The sequence below is a fragment of the Octopus bimaculoides genome, chromosome 28, assembly GCF_046866305.1.
Source record: "Octopus bimaculoides isolate indiv1 chromosome 28, ASM4686630v1, whole genome shotgun sequence".
NCBI lineage: Eukaryota > Metazoa > Mollusca > Cephalopoda > Octopoda > Octopodidae > Octopus > Octopus bimaculoides.
In genome coordinates, this window is record NC_142955.1 from 4,917,830 (window position 1) to 4,940,758 (window position 22,929).

The window sequence follows — 22,929 nt, forward strand, 5'->3', positions numbered from 1 at the left end:
TCGAATAATGATCAGTCACGTGATGACAAGGAATGGGTTCTCTACTACGCTCGCATTTATTTATATTTAAATGAGAAGATTGTATGTAATGGCGATAGTAGTTTGTATCTAATGGCGGGAGGTAGTTTCACTACATATATATATATATGTATGTATGTATATGCATGCATGTATGTATAATGTATGTCTGGTGGCAAACCAGTGACTTTCATCTCATTGATTCTCCATTGAAAAGCAGACGACCGAAAGCAACAACAACAGCAGCAGCAGACAACCACCACCACCACCACCACCACCACAGTCTCCACCACAGCCGCCGCCTCCTCCTTCCGCCACCATCATAATTAGCACATCCACCACCACCATCCCCATCATCATCATGGCGATCTTTCGATACCAATCCTCCTTTTTGCTTCAGCGTTTGTTTACATCAATTCGGCAATTTCCGTAAGGAAAGAGGAAAGGACGAAAGAGGGAAAGGACGTTAGTCAGCGACAGCTCTGACCTGTTAGGGAGCAGACAGCAGGGAAAAAGAAAAAATCCAACTCTCTATCTATCTATTTCTCTTTCCACCTCTCTTAAAAACACATGCCAGTTATCTCTCACTCTCTCTCTCTCTATCTATTTATCTCATTCTCCCTCCTTTAAAAACACATATCAGTTATCTCTCGCTTTCTCTCTCTCTCTCCCTATTATCTCTCTTTACCCCTCTCTTAAGAATACATGCCAGTTATCTCTCGCTTTCTCTATCTATCTATCTCTTTCTCCCTCTCTTAAAAACACATATCAGTTATCTCTCGTTTTCTCTCTCTCTCTCTCTCTCTCTCTCTCTCTCTATCTCTCTTTCCCCGGATCTTTTTTAAAAGTGTTCCAAGTTTCAAAGTGTTTCGTTAATGAAAAATGTGGCCCCCGTTTTAAAAAAGATCCAGAGAGAGATAGATAGAGAGAGAGAGAGATAGAGAGAGAGAGAAAGCGAGAGATAACTTATATGTGTTTTTAAGAGAGGGAGAAAGAGAGAGAGAGAAAGAGAGAGAGATAGAGATAACTGATATGTGTTTTTAAGAGAGGGAGAAAGAGAGATAGATAGAGAGAGAGAGAGAAAAAACGAGAGATAACTAATATGTGTTTGTAAGAGAGGGAGAAAGAGATAGAGAGAGAGAAAGCGAGAGATAACTGGCATGTGTTTTTAAGAGAGGGGGGAAAGGGATCTTTTTTAAAACGGGGGCCACATTTTTCATTAACGAAACACTTTGAAACTTGGAACACTGGTAGAATGTGTCATATAAAACATCTTTTTCGGGGTTAGGGTTAGGATAAAACAGCAAATTTAAAAAGAAAAAAGCAAATAAAACGAAGCTATGGCTTAATCAGCCAAAGGAGTAAATATAAACAACTGAATACTTGTCAGTGATTGGTTGAAATTATCGAAATAAGACAATTCTTTACATGAAATAAATTCGAATACAAAAATATTTTTCTGTTCTATAACACAAAATAGATAAGTATACGAAGTTTGAAAGTCTTTCGGTACCAAAAACACTACGTAAAACATTAATGAAAAATGTGGCCCCCGTTTTAAAAAAGATCTCAAGTGTTTCATTTACTAATAGGAGCAACAAAGATTTGCATGTTATATAAACATGTAAGGAATTTAGTATTAGGAAAATCGCCATAGAAAAATTTCTTTTGATAATACAAGAATACTTTTGGATGAAGCATTTATATTTAGATATTAATTAGGAACATCACCAAGAGCCCTAGTGAAGGAAAAAGAAAGATATACACACATATTTATGTGGACATACGTATACATATATACGCAAGCATGTAGATGTATAGCTTGTATGCAGTGGCTCCAGAATGAAATTTGCTTGCATTGCAAACTTAGGTCGAAAACTATTTACAAATAAGGTGAATTTTTTCAATGTTAATATTAAAACAAATCCAGGCATAATAATTTCTATTATTCTGCATGTCAGCTGAAAAGTTCATAGGCTGAGCAAAACATTTTCACTGAATGTGACCAAACAAAGTCCATTTTCTAACATAGTTCTTCTTAAGGTTCACACACTTCTTCCATCAGTGTTGTGGTTCTTGGATTGCATTGGTGAAGAAGCTATTCTGCTAGTCAAAAAAGTCATCATCATCAGCAGATAAGACATCATCATCACTGATATTGGTGCCCAGCTAAATTGTGTTTTCATGTTGAGAAACACGATAGGCAGATGGGACCAAATCACTGAAATAGGGAGTGATCAACCAGTTCAAAGCCACAGTCACACACAGCAGCCATTGCAACCAACAACTTGTGTGCTGAAGCATTGTCCTAATGAAACAAGACCCCCCTTTGTCAGTTTTTCTGAGTGTTTAGTTTTGATAGTCTTTCGTAACTGCCTTAGCAAATTGGCATAGCATTCTCCATTGATGGTGTGGCCATTTTGAAGATAGTCAATAAACACAATGCCTCTTGCATTCTAAAATACAGGGGCCGTTACCTTCCGTGCAGATGTAATGACCTTGGCTTTCTTTGGAGCCCATGAAGAGGGGTAGAAGTCACTCCTAGTTACATTTGAAGTTGTCTTCGAACAGTTAGATGTTAGTTTAAGGTGGCGAGCTGGGAGAAACATTAGCACACCGGGCGAAACGCTTGCGGTTTTGTTACTGGTGATTAATTCTGTGGTGCATTCTTTGCTTGAAGGTTAGTGTTGGAATTGTTGTTGTTGCATTCTTTCCTTTGTGTTGTTAATAATATCGGTCTGCGTGTGGCAGACGGAGTGAACTTTTATTCCCCTCTGTGAGGGAGGAGGGGGTGGTGGCAATTACCAATTTTTTTGTGGTGTTTTTCCACAATTAATTTTGTTAAAAATTAATACTTCTTCTGTCGAGAAAAAAACCCCATGAGATATTAAGTATGCTGATGGCAGAAAAACTTGTCGAGCCGACAAAAAAGTTTAATTTTGCAGCTGCAGTGAAAAAGAAAAACTATGTATTGACAAAATGTACTAATGCAACACCAAAACATGTTTGCAAAGGAGAGATACGACGTAAAAACCACCCTCCCGAGTGAAATTATAGAAGAAACTGCGGAAAAAATAGTCGTATAACTCTTGTTGTAAAGGAAAAGAAACTAGACAAAGCACCAAAAGAAGCCTACAGCCTACCTGGCAGAACATAGAATACCTGGCCAGTGGCAAACGCTTTGCCATGGTAGTAGTGTATTTCAAAAGTGAAGACAAAGCAAAAACACACTCAGTACAACCTTTGGTAAATTTTCAGATTAACACCCGCACAATTTTCACTAGGGTTTTAGGGTTTAGGGTTAGGGATGGAATTCCCTAACCCTAACCGTAATCCTAAAACCCTAACCCTAAAACCCTAACTGTAACACCCTAGTGAAAATCATGCGGGTGTTAATCTGAAAATTTACCCAACCTTTGAAAACCACGGACATTGTATTGTTGCCAACACACTTAGGCAGGCGCACGTCAAAAATCATGATAGAAGAGATCCCGCCAGAAATAAACGAATCATGGCTACTCCCAGCCCTACTAATGGGAATAGAAGAAATAACGATATTAGAGGCCTCAAAAATACACCAGCAAAACTGGAAGGGGCAAGGCCTCGAGGTCATTATCCAAGTGGTGCCACAGACCCTGGAAATGACTGTAGAAAGCATACACCTCAGAGAAGAAACCACCTTATGGGTAATGGTGGAGGGGAGAAGACTCCGGTGCTTCGAACGTGGAGAGAAAGGCCACATTCGGGCAAACTGTTCTACCTGTTAGGTGGAGATGGCTCAAAAAAAGGACACAGAAGACCGACCAACAGGCTCCCATCAATGAAAACACTCAACCAGCTGGGAGTGAAGACGGACGGTCTACTATAAGAAGGAACAAATTAACCAAAAGAAGGAACCCCAATCCCACCCCCTCAACATTCATTTCGAACAAAAATAAAGCTCCGTCAACAGACACACACGAAACTCAAACTACCCCTCCCCACCACTATTCCCCCCCCCCCAAAACCCAACCTAGAGCCCTGATATTTCACTTCTCCAATCCCCATCCTCCAGTCCCAATATCCCTCATCCCCCGTACACCCCCTCCGCCCAGTCCAGGAAAATCATCCCTCCCCTCCAGTCCGGAAAAAAAATATGGCAAAACAAATTACTATTAGTGGCAATAAATGCAACGAACGAACAATTAACATCTAGAAATTGAAATATTCCTACAGTAGAAATCTTCACAGAACATTATACAAAACTTCCTGAAGGAATTATGATAATACAAATAGACAATATAAACTTTGAAATACGAAAATCATATTTCCCGACAGACATAGCTCCCCCCCCCCACCACCACCATGAGGTTGGACTTCAGTAAGTCCATGTACGAGGACCTATGTCAAAGCACTCCACGAGCCCGGGTAAAGGACAAGGACGAAAGCCACTGATGCCAAGGTAAGTAGATGGCTTTGAATGTGCGTGGCCTGGGGTCAAGCTGGAAGCAAGGTCGCTTCCTTAATGACATTGGATGTCATTGTTGCGTACTGGGTCGATCTAATCGACTGGCCCCACTCCTCAAAAAATTCGGGCCCTGTGCCTAGAGTAGAAAAGTTTACCCGAGAAAAAACAATTGAATTATTAATAAGCATTGAAATTAATGCATGCAAGATTTCACAGCCCTATGATGGTTCCTTCATAGTCAGCCTATGAACTTTTCAGCCCATTTTTGTAAAGCAGCTTCCGTGACTACACTAACTTTTTGGGAACATAACTGTTTGTATTTCATACTTTAGGGCGATAGTAGAATATGTATGTTACGCATTCAGCAGTCCGTAGTCTTACAAACCCACCTCTTCGTAGACGGTATGTTTAATCACATGACCTAAACAGTCTAATGAAATTTTCATTTACTGCTCTACTTCGTTCCTCTAAAATACAAAACTATTCTTCATAACAAAAAAAGAAAATTGTTGTTTATTATTAATATATAGCATTAATCGATACATAATATTGATTAATAATACATTTTGAACATAGATTCACAGAAGGTATGTTTTGCTATCGCTGCTTTCTTTTTCATTCAATAATTTTTCTTTCTTCATCAATATTTTGTTTGATCTTTAGAGAATTCGCATTTAAGGAGGCACCAATACGACCTCTATGTTGTACCACAGCCTGTTAGAAACAACAGCTAAATTTCCTTCGAATTATCTTCGTCAATCTTGAAAACTAAGGGCGACTGATAATGGGCATATCTTACGGTCTGACACACAAGCATACGAAATTATTTTCTTTTTATACATTTTCACAACTCAGTTCCACTGTATAGCACCTTGGGCAAGTGTCTTCTATTATCGCCCCGGGCCGACCAAAGCCTTGTGATTAGGTTTGGTACACGAAAACTGTAAGCATGTCGCGCGCACGCGTATATATATATATATATATATATATATAGTTCAAAAACACAATAACAAAAAAACAAAAAAACAACAAAGTGAGGACGTGATATGGATAGTATTATTGGACGCTCAGGAAAGGAAAGAGAGAATATATATATATATATGGCATAACTACACCGTTTTACCCCCCAGACTTTGGGAGGTCATAACTTTCAGAAAAATGAATATTTTTTAATGAAATTTTCTATGCATATAGTATTTACTATGTAGAATCCGAATGGGGGTGGGGGACAATTTTCGGAAATTCCAACAGAGTCCACTTAAATTCTTCTTAACTTCCAGGAAAATTAATATTTTTTCGTGAAATTTTCTACAAATATACCTTGATGTATGTACATTTCGAGCATGTAGGAATTTTGAAGGAAACAACTGTAGGTTATTTTTGAGAAGCGTTCCCCACTCGGTGGTGTTTCGGAGCAAGTCGTCCATATTTGTTTCATTTTTCTCTATTATGTGCGTATGTGCATCCGTAGATTTCTAGACAGTGAAGAGAACCAGTCATAAGAAAACTTTCGTTAAAAATAACAGGCACACGATTTTTTTTTTCTCAATAGAAATAAATTCCAAAGTAAACGTTTCTAGTAGAGAAGTAGAAGAGAACAGGAGCAAAAATAGGAATATACACGCACGGTTAAATATAGAAACTATCACAGTGTCGCTTCCCGAAGAATTTTAAAATGTTAGCTTTCCGAAACTTTTTTTTCAATCTTGCAAAAACACGAAGATTAAGAATAAACAGAAAAAGTACACAAATATATTTTACACACCTGTCGTATACGTCGGTTTTGGTTTTTTTTTTTCACTTTAAAGGTGGATTAATCCCAACAAAATAACATAACCACCTTTAAAGTGAAAAAAACCCCCACAACATTGCACAACCCGAGAATTGGCAGAAAGCCTCAACCTATCAAAATCCGTCGTTCATGGGGTACACAAATCGCTACGATATTTGGGTACCACATGAGTTGAGTGAGAAGAACTTTTTGGATCGCATTTCCATCTGTGATTCGCTTTATAAACGGAATGAAAACGCATCTTTTTTAAAGCAAATTGTGACAGGTGATGAGAAATGGATTATCTACCGAAATGTTCAGAGAAAGCGATCCTGGAATAAGCGACATGAGTCACCCTTAGCCACCCCAAAAGCGGGTCTTCACCCTAAAAAAGTCTTGCTTTGTGTCTGGTGGGATTGGAAAGGAATTCTGTACTATGAGCTTCTCCCAAGTAACCAGACAATTAATTCTGAGAAATACTGCACACAACTGGACGAGTTAAAAGCAGCAATTCAAGAGAAACGTCCAGAATTGGCCAACAAGAAGGGTGTTGTTTTCCAACATGATATTGATGCAAGACCGCACGTTTCTTTGGGAACCAGACAAAAATTGCTGCAGCTCGGCTGGGATGTGTTACCCCACTCTCCACATTCACCGGATATTGCTCCTTCGGATTTCCACTTATTCAGGTCTCTGCAGAATAGTCTTAATGGTAAAAATTTCAATTCCTTGGATGACGTAAAAAGATACCTTGATGAATTCTTTGCCATGAAACCACCTCAATTCTGGGAAGAGGGTATTTTCAAGTTAAAGGAAAGATGGAGACGCATTCTGCAACAAAATGGTTCATATTTGGTTGATTAAAAATGTAATGGCAAGTATTTATTGGTCTTTTTCTTTCCTTTAAAAATCGGCACGAACTTTCCGGACAACCCAATAATAATCCAGAGACATTTTTTTTTTCTCTCTGTCTCTCCCTTTTCCCCTCTTGTTGCTTTGTCGAGGAGCGTAGGCTCGAAACATCAAAGACTTTTCCATTTTCCCCGAGCATCAAAGTAATACACCTGCTTGTTCCTTCACCTGTCTTTGTCTTCAACTTTTCTTTTTGCGTTGGACTATGGATTTTGCAAAAAAACAAAAAAAAGTCATATTTAAATTTAAATCGGGTTAAATTTAAATCAGGTCATTGGATATAACATATACAATAATCCCAGAGTGCAGAATATATTGGAAAAACTAAAGCATTTTCCCTTCATTTATTTTTTGGAGCCAAAATGAGTTTCATTTTTGTGTGGGGAGAGAGAGAGGAAGTTAGAGAAAGAGAGTGAGTGAGTGAGAGAAAGAAAGAGTGAGTGAGTTTACCTAAACATTGAATGGTGTAACAATCTATCATAATTATATATATCATTATAGATCATCATCATCATCATTTAACGTCTGCTTTCCATGCTGGCATGGGTTGGACGGTTTGACTGAGGACTGGTGAAACCAGATGGCTGCAGTCTGATCTGGCAAGGGTTTCTACAGCTGGATGCCCTTTCTAGTACCAACCACTCCAAGAGTGTAGTGGGTGATTTTCAAGTGCCACAGGCATAGGAGCCAACTGGCATCAATCACACTCGAATGGTACCTTATAAAGCACTACACTCTTGGAGTGGTTGGTACTAGAAAGGGCATCCAGCTGTAGAAACCCTTGCCAGAACAAACTGCAGCCTCCTGGCTTGCCAGTCCTCAGTCAAACCGTCCAACCCATGCCAGCATGGAAAGCAGACGTTAAAGGATGATGATGATGATCTATAATGATATATATAATTATGATAGATTGTTACACCATTCAATGTTTAGGTAAACTCACTCACTCTTTCTTTCTCTCACTCACTCACTCTCTTTCTCTAACTTCCTCTCTCTCTCCCCACACAAAAATGAAACTCATTTTGGCTCCAAAAAATAAATGAAGGGAAAATGCTTTAGTTTTTCCAATATATTCTGCACTCTGGGATTATTGTATATATTATATTCAATGATTTTAAGAGGTAGGAAAAATATATTTTTGTTTTAATATTATACATTCACTTTGTTTCACAGATGCATGCAAAAACTCTGTGTTTTTTTAGATGAATTTATCATTTGTTATCTCCCCACACACTTCGTTACCACTAACTTCTATAAACTCTGCATCTTCTCTTATTCATTTCAAACTTCTTTGAATTTTCCATCTAATGTAATCCACACTCTCTCAAAAACATATTTCTGCAAAATGTTATCTAAAATTATGGGTAAAGAAAGAAATAGCAAAAAATATTTGGGGATGGGGGTGAAATTCCCGTTTTCAGGCCCCAAAAAAGGGTTTTGTAGCATATTAGATCACTGGAATTCAGTCAATGGAAAAAAAAAAAAAAAAAATTTCCAATGATTCCAGGATGGGGGTTGGGGGTTGGCGCCCTTTCCTCCACCCCACTTTTTTTTTCCCAAACAATAAGGGGTTTGCAGCATATTAGGCGGTCAAGGTACTTGATTCCATGCAAAAAGTCCGAGTTTTTTTTTCCTTAGTGAAAATTGTGCGGGTGAAAAGATCAATGGGATGGGGTGAAATTTCCGAGGCTTCCACCTCACCCCATCCCATTTTCCAGACCCCAAAAAGGTTTTTGTAGCATATTAGGAGGTCACCAGAATTCATTCAATGAAAAAAAAAAATTTTCCAATGATTCCTTGATTCCACACAGAAAATCATGTGGATGAAAGGATCAAAATTTTCTGCCAACACACACTGGTACACACTCACTCACACATGCATAGATACACATACATACACATGAAAGACAATGTGTGTGTGTGTGTGTGTGTGTGTGTGCAACCATGTTCACTGTTCTGCTGCAAAAAATAACCATTAAAGAAATAAAAATTTTATACAGAACTTGTTGAACAAATACTTTTATTTCTCAGAAACCCAAATTCATTGATTGCCTGTTAAGGTTGATGTCAGGGCATGTATGGGTATTCAAAAAGCCAACATCACTGGAGGGACAAATTTTTTTAAAATTGAAATTTTGAAAGCCACTTTCAAGATTTGGAGAAATAAAAGTAAAAAATTGAAGTTTTTTTTTTTTTTTTTTTGCCAAGATAGTAATTTTTGTTGTTAACACATAAAGCATGATGGACCACGATCGAGGCCCAGATAGATGCATTTAATTTATGGGCGTTTGTTGGGGTCTAATGTCACTCAAATGCTCTGATACCCCACAGAATGCAAGAGGACTAATAGTTCATCTAATGACTTTTCAGATGATGTAAAACTTGCCACCATTATATACTAAGAAGTTATTTTAACTATTTTTTGTTTTTTTTTATGTGTGCATGGTAGTCTCATTTTCATAAAATGTGCTCAGCAGTCCCTGCTATGTAAGTGTAAATCCAAGCGCTTTATGGGTTAAGAATATATGGAATCTGAAGAATTTTTGGTAAATAGAAAGTTGACAACTACCACAGCTTGAAACTATTATAGCTACTTATCTGCAGAATAATTAATCAAATTAGCAATTAGCAACTGAAGCAGTGTGGATGCATGTGGCTTAGTGGTTAGGGTGTTGGACTTATGGTTGTAAGATTGTGGTTTTAATTCGTGGACAGGGCGACATGTGCTCTTGAGCAGAATGCTTCATTTCACATTGTTCCAATCCACTCAGCTGGCAAAAATGAGTTACCCTGCGAAGGACCAGCATCCCTTCCAGGTGGGGAATTTATATGCCATGGAAACTTGGAAACTGGCCCTTATGAGTCAGCAAGACTCCAGAAGGTAACTAACAGTAGCAGTGTTTGTAATGAATAACACAGGTCTACAGAATTTGGGAATGGAAATGTTTTTGTTGAATAGACAAGTGATTCCGAGGCACTTTTTCTAGCTGAGTCCAGATATTCATTTTCACCAAACACTTCAGGATCTTTATATACACACTAGCTGATTTTGTACATAAATAATTTAACTGTAAGAAGCTGAGATGTTTTTTTGCTTGTTATGGAGAAAATACAAAAGGAGGCCCAGGTCACTCTTCATCATCATCATCGTTTAACGTCCGCTTTCCATGCTAGCATGGGTTGGACGATTTGACTGAAGACTGGTGAAACCAGATGGCTACATCAGGCTCTAATCTGATCTGGCAGAGTTTCTACAGCTGGATGCCCTTCCTAATGCCAACTACTCCGAGAGTGTAGTGGGTGCTTTTACATGTCACCTGCACAAAGGCCAGTCAGGCGGTACTGGCAACGGCCACGCTCAAAATGGTGTATTTTACGTGCCACCTGCACAAGAGCCAGTCCAGGGGCACTGGCAACAATCTCGCTCGAAAGTCCTTACACATGCCACGGGCACAAGTGCCAGAAAGGCGACGCTGGGTACAGGTGCCATTAAACACAGTAAAATCTGCAAATTATATGCATATAATATTCCAACATGATCATAAACTGCACCTTAGAAAATTTCAATAAAAAAATATATATTCTTAAGAAAATTGTAAGGAAATGAAGTTAGTGCAAGGCACGAAACTGATGCCAGACAGTGTACACCTTGATACACAATGCCAGGGGAATGATCCAACTGCTGTAACTATCATGTCATTTCATTGTTTAAAGGTAATGTTGCATGTTAGTGTATAGTTAAGTACATCTATTTCAATGAATACCATTTCTATCTATTCAGCAGCACATATATTTCCAGATGTTCCCCTTCCTCTTTGATGCCATATTTCAGTAAAGAGGATTAATGTTTATTAGTAATGCATTTCATAAACGATTACTTTTGAAGTGTATTTTTATTGTTGTTGTTGTTAACATAAGGAAATTTTGCAATTTTCAGGGATGACCTGGAACCCTGCAAAAAAAAAAAAAAAAAAAAAAAAAAAATTACAACATGATCATAAACTGCACCTTAGAAAATTTCAATAAAAAAATATATATTCTTAAGAAAATTGTAAGGAAATGAAGTTAGTGCAAGGCACGAAACTGATGCCAGACAGTGTACACCTTGATACACAATGCCAGGGGAAAAGGTTGAATTATCATAGTTGGAATGTCTTTGCAAAGATGACCTTGGGCTAAACAGCAACCAAGCAACAATGAATGGCATTTCTAGAGAAAGAAGAGTGTTATATTATGCTTCTGTAGTAGTAGTAGTCATAAAGTAGTAAAATCCCTGGCTGGATGGGGAGGCCTTCATCTCAATCAGTATGCTGCTGTGGGTGCCCACTGGATGATAAACTCTGGTGATGATGTTATTCCACACTTTCTGATCCATCTGCTTGATGTCGAGGCATGACTTCAAGTCTTCCTCAATTTGTTTTGCCCACAGTTTCATTGGTGTGCTGCACTGGATTCTCCAATGTGTGGGTCACTGCTACCACAGAAGTTGATGTGGTAGTCTTTCAGTGCTACACTACTGTAGCTTCACTTTATATAATGTTATACAATGTGAATTTGCAACAGTCGTCTGTAAATATGTAAAGCTCACAAAAATTTCCATGATGTAATTTTAAGAAATTAAAAGTAAAATTTAATTGTCCAGGTTTATATCTGTTGTGAATCATCATCATCATTTAACATCCGCTTTCCATGCTGGCATGGGATGGGTGGTTTGACAGGAGCTGGCTAGGCAGAAGACTGCACCAGACCCCAGTGTCTGTTTTGGCATGGTTTTTACTGCTGGATGCCCTTCCTAACACCAATCACACTGCAGCACTTTTTACATGGTACCAGCATAGGTGAGGTCAGTTTTTGGCATGGTGACCTTGCGTGTGCTGGTGCCATGTAAAAAGCACTCATATAGAAATGTAAAAGTCTCCAATTTTTAAGTATCCTTTTTAGTTTATACTGTTCCTTTGTTATTTCAGAATAAATACCAGATGACATTGGCATCAAAGAATATTTTCACCTGGGATTTATTGGTCATTTATGAAGATTACAGGAAAATGTTACACAGAAAAGATATAACCCTGTTTATATAAATTTATAATGGAATTACTGTGAAATATTTCCTCTCACTGAGACATTTTGCAAAATGTCTCTTCTTCACCGTGTAGAATGTGCACAACATGATTTTAAACTTTAAGAAAATTTGAGATTTCAAAGAAATTTGCAACTTCTGGAAATATTGACTGAGCTCATAACTGATGAAAATATAGCAGAAGAAATATTTGTTAGGAATAACCATTTTAAACTAAAAAGAAAGAAAATGATAGAAAATGAATTGTGTGAGGATAACATTAAATGTGAAGCAGAGTCTGAAAGGATTGAGTCTAGAGATGAGAGAGCAATTGATATGGAACAAACATCATACCACTGTGATATCTGTAAAAAGTCATTCTCTCAGAAAGATATCCTCACTGCTCACACATGTATTCATGAAAGAGACAAGTCACATCACTGTAATCTCTGTGGTAAATCATTCTGTCAGAAAATTACCTTAACTACTCACAAACGCACTCATACAGGAGAGAAACCATATGTGTGTATTGTCTGTGGTAAATCATTCCCTCAACTCGGGTGCTTAACTTATCACTCACGCACTCACACAGGAGAGAAACCATATCACTGTAATATTTGTGGTAAATCATTCTCCCAAGCTGGTTCCTTAACTAAACACAAACGTACTCATACTGGAGAGAAACCATATCATTGTAACATCAGTGATAAGTCATTCTCGGATGGCAGTCACTTAACTAAACACAAATGTGCTCATACAGGAGAGAAGCCATACCATTGTAATATCTGTGGTAAATCGTTCTCTTATACTGAACCCTTAACTAAACACATACGCACTCATACAGGAGAAAAACCATATCACTGTGATATCTGTGGTAAATCGTTCTCTCGAAATCATAGCTTAAGTACTCACAAACGTATTCATACAGGTGAAAAACCATACCACTGTCACATCTGTGGTAAATCATTTTCTGAATCTTCTCACTTAACTAAACACATACGCACTCATACAGGAGAGAAACCATATAGTTGCGATATCTGTGGGAAATCGTTTACTCAAAATCATAGGTTAACTACTCACAAACGTATTCATACAGGTGAAAAACCATACCACTGTCACATCTGTGGTAAATCATTTTCTGAATCTTCTCCCTTAACTAAACACATACGCACTCATACAGGAGAGAAACCATATAGTTGCGATATCTGTGGGAAATCGTTTACTCAAAGTCATGGCTTAACTACTCACAAACGTTTTCATACAGGTGAAAAACCATATCATTGTGATATTTGTGGTAAATCATTGTCTCAAAATCATGCTTTAACTAGACACAAATACATTCATACAGGAGAAAAGCCATATCACTGTGATATCTGTGGTAAATCATTTTCTCAAAATGAACTCTTAACTAAACACAAACGTGTTCACACAGGAGATAAACCATTTCATTGTGATATCTGTGGTAAATCATTCTCTGCAAATGGTGACTTAACTGTTCACAAACGCATTCATACAGGAGAGAAACCATATCACTGTGATACCTGTGGTAAATCTTTCCATACAAGTAGCCGCTTAACTGCTCACAAACGCACTCATACAGGAGCGAAGCCATATCATTGTGATATCTGTGGTAAATCTTTCATTGAAAGCGGTCAATTAACTAGACACAGACGCTCTCATACAGGAGAGAAGCCATATCCGTGTGATATCTGCGGTAGACCATTTTCCTATAGAAGTACCTTCAATAAACACAGACGCATTCATACAGGAGAAATGCCATAATATTGCGATGTCAGTCATAAATCATTCTCGGAAAGCAATTTCTTTACTAAACACATGTTCAGAGAGAAGAGAAACCCTATCAGTAGTAAATGATTCTCAGTACCAAGGGTGACATGGTAGTAGAGCAGTGATGTTAACAGGGCCATAAAAGAGAAAAGATGGGGTGGTGGCAAAGAATCTTATCAGAAGGCTAAAAGAGAGATTAGACGTCAGGCCTGTCTAGCTATGCGTAGAAGCAGAAAAGAAGTTTGCCACCAAAATCCTACAGTGTGATGATGAGAAGCTTGAAGTGTTCCAGATTGCCAAACTGTGTAAGTGAAAATCGGAGATATTGTCAGAGAAGTATGTGCGGATGGATAACGGTATGCTTGCACTCAATGATGTGGACAAGAAAGGCATGTAGAAGTTTCTATGCAAGACTGTTGGGATAAAGGGAGTCTCCCTCACATTAGTCCAACAGAGGGACCAGCTATCCTAGTGGACAGCAGTATGGTAGGTAAGGCAATTAAAAGCATAAAAACTGTGATTCAGAATCACAGCTTGGATGCTCAAAATATCCACTAAGGTTGGATACAGGCTGGTCACCCTCATAGTTAATTGGGTCATTCAAGAAGATGTAATACCTAGCGATTAGTGTAGCAGCATAATTGTTAGCTGCTACAAGGTTAAGGGTGATGTTTTTAGATAGAAGTAGATATAGAGTCATCAAACTCATGGATCAGGTGATGAAAATTAGAGAGTTATAGCTCAATTAATTAGGAGCAGAATTGGGCTAGAAAATATGCAATTCAGCTTTGTCTGGAGAAGAAGCACTAGCGATGCTATTTTCATAGGCAACTGCAAGAGAAGTACTTATGCCTGGCATTTGTTGACCTAGAGAAAGGCGCCTTTAAATAGAGTGCCCTATTGTGTAATATTGTGGGCTCTGAGGAGGCTAGGGATAGACAAGTGGTTGGTGAAAGTTGTACAAAGACGCTGTCAGTAAGGTGAGAGTTAACGAGTACAGTGAAGAATTTGGTGTACAGGTAGGCATTCATCAAGGCTTAGTCCTTAATCCCCTCATTTTCATCATTGTCCTCTAGGCCATAACAGAAAAATTCAAGACTGGCAACCCCTGGGAACTACTATATGCTAATGATCTTACCCTCTTAGCGGATTCCATATCAGAGCTCGACAAAAAATTCCAGATGTGGAAGCAAAACTTGGAATCTAAGGACCTTAAGGTTAACTTAGCAAACACTAAAATCCTTGTAAGCAAGAAAACTGACAGAACCCTGCCCCACTCAGGTAGGTGGCTTTGTTCAATTTGTAGGGAAAATGTGGGCAGGAACTCCATACAGTGTACCCAGTGCAAGCTATGGACAAGAGTAGCAGCAGGTTAATTGGAAGGTTATCAGAGAAGATAGTTTTCGTATGTGGAAGATGCACGTATCCTTAAAAACTTCAGATGATTCAAGAAATTAATTCTCGCAAATGCCCTGGTGGCTCATTTGAGGTGGTAGATAATTTCTGCTACCTAGGGGACCAAATTAGTAGTGGGAGGAGGATGTAACTAGAATAAAAATAGGATGGAGAGCTGTTGGCCACAAAAGGTTTCTCTGAGTGAAAGGAAGACTGTATGAATCGTGTATATGGACAGCAATTCTGAATGGTAGTGAGATGCAGAGGATATGTGAAGGTTAGAAAGGAATAAGGCTAGTATGTTCTGCTACATGTATAATGTAAGTGCACATGTTCAACAGAGTGCCAGTGTTCTGAGAGAAGTTAGGCATAAGAGGAATTGGTTGTTGTGTGTTAGAGAGAAGACTGAGCTGGTTTGGTCATATGATGCAGATGGCTGCTTACAGCTCCATAAAGAAGTACCGATCTTTCAAAGTAGATGGAACACATGAAAGATGGGATGAATTACTGAAGAACGACCTCAGGAAGCTGAACATTTCAGGTGAGATGACAAAGGACCAAGATACCTGGTGGTACTCAAGAAGATCCATATCCTGCACCAGACGTGTTAACACCGATCCTTCTGGTTGTGTAAAGCACCCATAACGATACCATGTAAATGCATCCAACATACTCTGTAAAGTAGTTGGTGTTAGGAAGGGCGTCCATCTGTAGAGACCATGCCAAATGAGACTGGTGTCTGGTGTAGCTCCCCTGGCTTACCAGCTCTGGTCACACTGTCCAATCCATGGTAACAGGCAATGAATGTTATGATGATGCGACGTTAACTATAGACACATTCATACAGGTGAGAAACCATATCTTTATAATATTTGAGAGAAATACATTAAGACACAAATGCATTCATATAGGAAAGAAGCCATATCACTGTGATATAAATGCATTTACACAAGAGAAAAGCTCTGATATCTGTCATAAATCATTTTCTCAAAAATTCTGTTAAGTATTCATATTTGTAATCGAACAGTAACCGTAGCAATGGCAAAAGTCATTTAATGAAAAAATATACAACAATAAAATGTTCTCACAGAAAATAAAAATAGTGTTTTTACCACCTCCTAACACTTTATTTTATATAACCACATTGGAGCCTGGTGTAGCCATCTGGTTGCACCAGTCCTCAGTCAAATCGTCCAACCCATGCTAGCATGGAAAGTGGACGTTAAACATTTCTTCAGCTGAGTGGATTAGAACAATGTGAAGTGTTTTTGCTCATGAACACAAAACATCACCTGGTCTTACAAGGACCATTGGACAAATTACTGCATGTGTAGAGGGCAGTAGATTAAGAGGCAGGCAAAGAATGTGTGGCTGGACAATATCTTAAGCTGGTAGGACATGAGTGGAAAGGCAGTTGGAGAGTCCGGACTTAACCAGGAAGACTTTTGTTACAGTGTCACCAATGCACTATGGGTGTATAATACATGACATGATGGCAAATGTCATGTGGGCAGTATAATTTGTAAATTATCATCGTTTTAATATCCATTCTCCTTGCTGGTATGGGTTGGACATGTCAAACACCCATGCCAGCAGGTATAGTGTCAAGCAGTATATTTGTTGTCATAGGTGCAGGCGTGGCTGTGTGGTAAGAAGCTTGCTTCCCGTCCACTTTGTTCTGGGTTCAGTCCCACTGCATGGCGCCTTGAGCAAGTATCTTTTACTATAGCTTTGGGCCAACCTTGTGTGTGGATTTGGTAGACAGACACTGAAAGAATCCCATTGTATATATATATATGTGTACATGTATTTATGCGTGTGTGTACATGTCTGTTTTTGTCCCATCCCACCCCACCATAGCTTGACAACTGACGTTGGTGTGTTTATGTCCTTATAACTTAGCAGTTCAGCAAAAGAGACTGATAGAATAAGTCCTGAGGGTCAATCTCTTTGACTAAAAAACCCTTTAAGGCAGTGCTCCATGGCTGCAGGCAAATGACTGAAACAAGTAAAAGAGTCTGAACTTTAAATCACTAAATCTTGAGTTCTGTTCTCATCACTGAATATTCTTAATATTTACAGGGATTAGATCTAACTGAGCTTATTTATTTTGACAATGAAATACTAGAAATAAGAAGTTATCATGCAGTAGGATAACTTTGTACATGACAAAGATGGTGGTTATATAGTGAACATGTGATGTAGACAGTTGATAAGTAATGAAATAAGAGTCAGTCAAAAGAAAATATTTCCCAATCATTGATACTTACTGTATTATAAGGTACTGGTATTGGCACTTCGTTGCTTACGACGTCAAGGGTTCTAGTTGATCCGATCAATGGAACAGCCTGCTCGTGAAATTAACGTGCAAGTGGCTGAGCACTCAACAGACACGTGTACCCTTAACGTAGTTCTCGGGGATATTCAGTGTGACACAGAGTGACAAGGCTAACCCTTTGAATTACAGGCACAACAGAAACAGGAAGTAAGACTGAGAGAAAGTCGTGGTGAAAGAGTACAGCAGGGTTTGCCACCATCCCCTGCCGGAGCCTCGTGGAGCTTTTTGGTGTTTTCGCTCAATAAACACTCACAACGCCCGGTCTGGGAATCGAAACCGCAATCCTATGACTGAGAGTCCGCTGCCCTAACCACTGAGACATTGTGCCTCCACACTGTATTATAAGGTATTGGTGTATCTCAAGCGACATAGTTGTGGTCTAGTACAGAGAGATAACAGGGTAACACCATTAGTAGGATGGTGACAAGGGGTGCTACGCTAAGAGAAGTAAAGCTAAGTTAGGAGGAATGAACAGGTAGATGGAAGTGATACTTGAGAAGTTAGCAATTTGCAATGGGGAAACCAAAAGCTAAGAACGCAAGATGACAGAATTGAACAATGAAAAATGTAGAAAGATGACAAAATGAAATATTAAAAGATGACATGAAGCTGAGGTAGTGTGAAAGGTTTTAACAGATTATGTGAACAATGAGGAGTTTCTTGGAAATCTTCATCTGAAAATCCCAGATTTTCTTCAAATTTTCAAAAGTCTAAAAAGTCTGATGGTTTTTTGAGAGTTTGATAGACAAGATAGATAGACAGACAGATAGGCAGGCAGGCAGAGAGAGAGAGGGATAGATGGATAGGTAGACATATACTTACTGTATTATAAATCCTACATTTGTGATAATTTATTTATATCTAGAATAAACAACATGACAAATTAAGCTGCAAGTAAGGTATTGAAATGTTTCAAATAGTAAAACTGAATTGCTACAAATTTTATTATAATGTTTGTAGGAAAAGTTGGTTTTATACGAAAGGTAATTTTCAAAATATCTACAAATGCAATGAACAACTTGTCTCATCCACTGACAAGCTTTGAAAACATTTCAAAGAAATATAGTGCATATCTACACTTAAGAGCAGGAAATTGGAATTTCATTTTTAATCACTTGAGAATGGAACAAATATTTTCATGTTCGGTTGTGATTACATGAATTATTTTTGAATATTACACTGGCTGTGTCGTAAGAAGTTTGCTTCTCAACCACATGGTTCCAGGTTCTGTCCCACTGCGTGGCACCTTGGGTAAGTGTCTTCTACTATAGCTTCAGGTTAACCAAAGCCTTGTGAGTAGATTTGATAGATGGAAACTGAAAGAAGCCCATTGTGTGTTTGTGTTTGACATGCCACCACCACCACCACAACTTGACAACTGGTGTTGGTGTGTTTATGTCCCTGAAACCTAGCAGTTCAACAAAAGAGACCAATAAAACAAGTACTGAGGTCAATACATTTGACAGAATAATCCGAATGCTAAAGGGTTAAATACCTCATACAGAGTGGGAAATCATTCTTTTCAGTTGAATTTATGCTTTACAGACTTCATTCTTCCCTAAAGTAAGGTCAATAAAACAAGAAAACATACTGTCAGAAGGGAAAAAAATCATTCAAAATGTCTACCATGTGGAGTAATAAATGTGATTTTGTTGAGTATTTTTTAATGAATTTAATATAGGTGCAGGTATGGCTGTGTGGTAAGAGGCTTGCTTCCCAACCACATGGTTCTGGTTTCAGTTCTATTATGTGGCACCTTGGGCAAGTGTCTTTTACTATATCCTCAGGCAGACTAAAGCTTTGTGAGTGGATTTATTATTTCTAAATTCTTCCTTCTTTCCCTGCTATGAGTAGACAACACTTCTAGAGACAGGCATCAATTTAATTTATTAGCTTCGCATATTTTGGCAGCTGTTCACACAATCCTCTAGACAATGTTGATGATGAATGTAATCTATTCTTTTAATTGCTTCAGTCATTTGACTGCAGCCATGCTGGAGCACTGCCTGAAAGGGTTTTAGTTGAAGAAATCAACTCCAAGACCTATTCTTTTTGTAAGCCTAGTACTTATTCTATTGGTCTCTTTTAGTGAACCACTAAGTTACAGGAATATAAACACACCAGCATTGGTTGCCAAGTGAAAGCGGTGTGAGGGAAACAAACATAGACACACACATATACATATATATATATATATATATATATATATATGACAGGCTTCTTTCAGTTTCCCTCTACCAAATCCACTCACAAGGTTTTAGTCTTTAGGCAAAAGAAACTGATAGAATAAGTACTACGTTTACAGATAATAAGTCCTGGGGGCGATTTCTTCAACTAAAACCCTAATTAAGGCAGTGCTCCAACATGGCCGCAGTCTAATGACTGAAAGAAGTAAAAGAATATACATTTCTTCTAACATATTTCCAGAATTAAGGAAACAAACTATTGATTTATTTGCATTAAGAGTAAATATACGAGATATATGATATCATGCCAACATCATTGTACTGCTATTATATCAAAAATAAATATCCAAACTTCAAAAGAAAATATTTCAAACTCTGCCAAATCAGATTGGAGCCTGGTGTTGCCATCCAGTTTCACCAGTCCTCAGTCAAGTCGTCCAACCCATGCTAGCATGGAAAGCGGATGTTAAACAATGATGATGATGATGATGAGAACCCCCTGTCTGCAAGCAAACCTTTGCACAAACCTTTCAGATGCTGAAAGCTGTCCCCTACCTGCCCCCTTGGCTTTCCTTTCAAGTCAGCAAATTTAGAACAGTCTACTATTGTAGTCACAATGAAAGGTGAGTCTGGAGGAATTGTTGAATTACTAGAACAGAGAGCATGCAGGGGAGCCTCATCCAGACTTCCCACAAGTTAAGATCAACATCATCATCATCATCACCAACTAACATCTGTTTTCCATACTGGTTTGGGCTGGAGAGTTTCACAGGAGCTGGCAAACCAGAAGACTGTGTCTGGATCTACTCTTTTACTTGTTTCAGTCATTTGACTGTGGCCATGCTGGAGCACCTCCTTTAGCTGAGCAAATCGACCCCAGGACTTATTCTTTGTAAGCCTAGTACTTACTCTATCAGTCTCTTTTGCCGAACCACTAAGTTACGGGGACGTAAACACATCACCATCGGTTGTCAAGCAATGTTGGGGGGACAAACACAGACACACACATACATTTATATATATATATATATATATATATATATATATATATATATATACGACAGGCTTCTTTCAGTTTCCATCTACCAAATCCACTCACAAGGCTTTGGTCAGCCCGAGGCTATAGTAGAAGACACTTGCCCAAGGTGCACGCAGTGGGAATGAACCCAGAACCATGTGGTTGGTAAGCAAGCTACTTACCACACAGCCACTATCTGCTTTGGCATGGTTTCATGCCCTTCCTATCACCAAAAATATAATTTCTTCTAGACAGGCAATAATGATGGTGTGGTGGGTAATTGGAATGCTTTTGCATTGAAAATGGGCAGATAAAGTAATTGAGGTATTCAAAGTGTGCTGCAGGTTAATTAAGCCGGATCTTTTCTGTCTGGCTGCATCTGTGGAAATTTCAAAGTTTATTGAAAATTTTAAAAATTTGGTGTATTGATGTAATTTTCCAAGCTGAATCTCAGGAAATATTTCACTTTTTCCAGAAAGGTTTGTAAGAAAAGTTATAGAGGTTTAAAGTTTGATAATTTTCATTCAGTCAGAAAACAGGATTTGGAAGCTGTCATTTTGTGCACAACGTATTTTAATATGAAACTAACTAAATCAATTTCTACTTTATACATAACCCCTCATAACTTTACTAGTTTTTTGAATTTTCAGAAAAGTTTTGCAAATTTGTATTCTACACTCAGGAATTCATACAATTATGCAAAAATCCCCACAAAAAATTAGGTGGTGTATGATTTAAGGCCTATTTGGTTGTTATTTTTAGTATATCTCTCGCCCAAGGTACAAGCAGTAGATGGGTACATTTCGCTTAAAATATATCTTGCAGACAAAAGAGTTCTCAAGTTTAGCTTGTTACTATGGAAACAGGCATAAATGTGTCTGTGGCTTATGACTGAAAATTTTGGGTAATTTTAGCCAAAGTTAATAACTATCTATTGATTGGCATTGAGTAGCATATAAAACTATGTCATTACACCAAATATGAAATCAATTGAAGAGCTTGAAAATTGGCAGCCAAACAGAAAAGATCTATTAAGTTTAGAGTGGTCATGGAAAATATGACAACAACATTGCTCTGCACATGTAGATTAACAAAAGGATTAAAAGTCCTTTTGCAGGTTACCTTAATGACATTGATCTTATTTTCATGGCTGGTGACTTCAACAGACAGGCTGGACAGCAACCCCAATAGATTCTATGTGAATATGGAAGCTGTGGCTTTGGTCTTAGAAATGAAGAAAGAACAAGGATCTTGGAGTTTTGTGATGCAAAAGACTTCATGATCTGTAATATTAATTCCAAGAATTCAGCCAACTACCTGATCTGGTGGACACACATGCCAAATTGACTACATTCTTACCAGGTATAAGATAGACTGGTGGTTGTATTGTCAAGGCTTTTCCTGTGAATAATGTACAACCCAGCATAGCATAGTGACATTAGACTCAGAGCTAGAAAAATTTAGAGACACGAATCAGTATGGAAAAGGAAGATATGGAAGCTCAAAGATCTATTGAACAGACAATGATTTAGAGAAGTCATAATTGAAGCAGCTGATTAAGAGGAGACAGGCATGTATAACAGAGAGGACAACTTTTAATTTTTACAGGACTACAGACCAAAGTTCCAGCCAGATCAAAGGGGACATGATGGTGGAACAGAAAAGTAGACCAAGTCATAAAAGTAAAGAAACTAGCATGGAAAGATTGGTGATAGAAGAGATTTATATCAGAGAAGCTAAGTGTCAGTTTATTTACAATGAGAAAACACAGAAAGCAAAAGGTTCAACAATGCTCTACTGCATGAGTACCAGGGGTATGAACTGTTCCAGATTGCTGATGTGGCTTATGGACAGATGATGTACTAATGATAATGGAAAGAATGAAACATGAAAGTGCTACTGTGAGATTTTAAATGTGGAGAATGGACAAGTGGTAGAGACTCTTCCCAAAGAAGGGCCAGCCATCCTAGATGACAGCAGTATGATGAATGAAGCCA

The 22,929-nt window shown here is 38.2% G+C and overlaps 1 protein-coding gene across 2 annotated transcripts; it reads left to right on the plus strand.

Annotated features, from left to right (window-relative positions):
- The first annotated feature begins 1,938 nt into the window (after window positions 1-1,938).
- Window positions 1,939-16,512, plus strand: LOC106879263 (uncharacterized). 2 transcript variants are annotated; one of them, XM_089344359.1, is made up of 2 exons: window positions 1,939-5,052; window positions 12,116-16,512. In XM_089344359.1, exon 2 carries the CDS (start codon window positions 12,457-12,459, stop codon window positions 13,987-13,989), a length of 1,533 nt encoding a protein of 510 aa, XP_089200485.1. In that variant the 5' UTR covers window positions 1,939-5,052; window positions 12,116-12,456; the 3' UTR covers window positions 13,990-16,512. The 2 variants fall into 2 exon arrangements, with proteins under 2 accessions (XP_089200485.1, XP_089200486.1); XM_089344360.1 differs by having other exon boundaries at window positions 1,939-4,459.
- Window positions 16,513-22,929: the final 6,417 nt, after the last annotated feature.

Coding starts and splice junctions, on each gene's coding strand:
- LOC106879263 (XM_089344359.1), top strand. CDS start 12,457: ATGATAGAAAATGAATTGTGTGAGGATAACATTAAATGTGAAGCAGAG.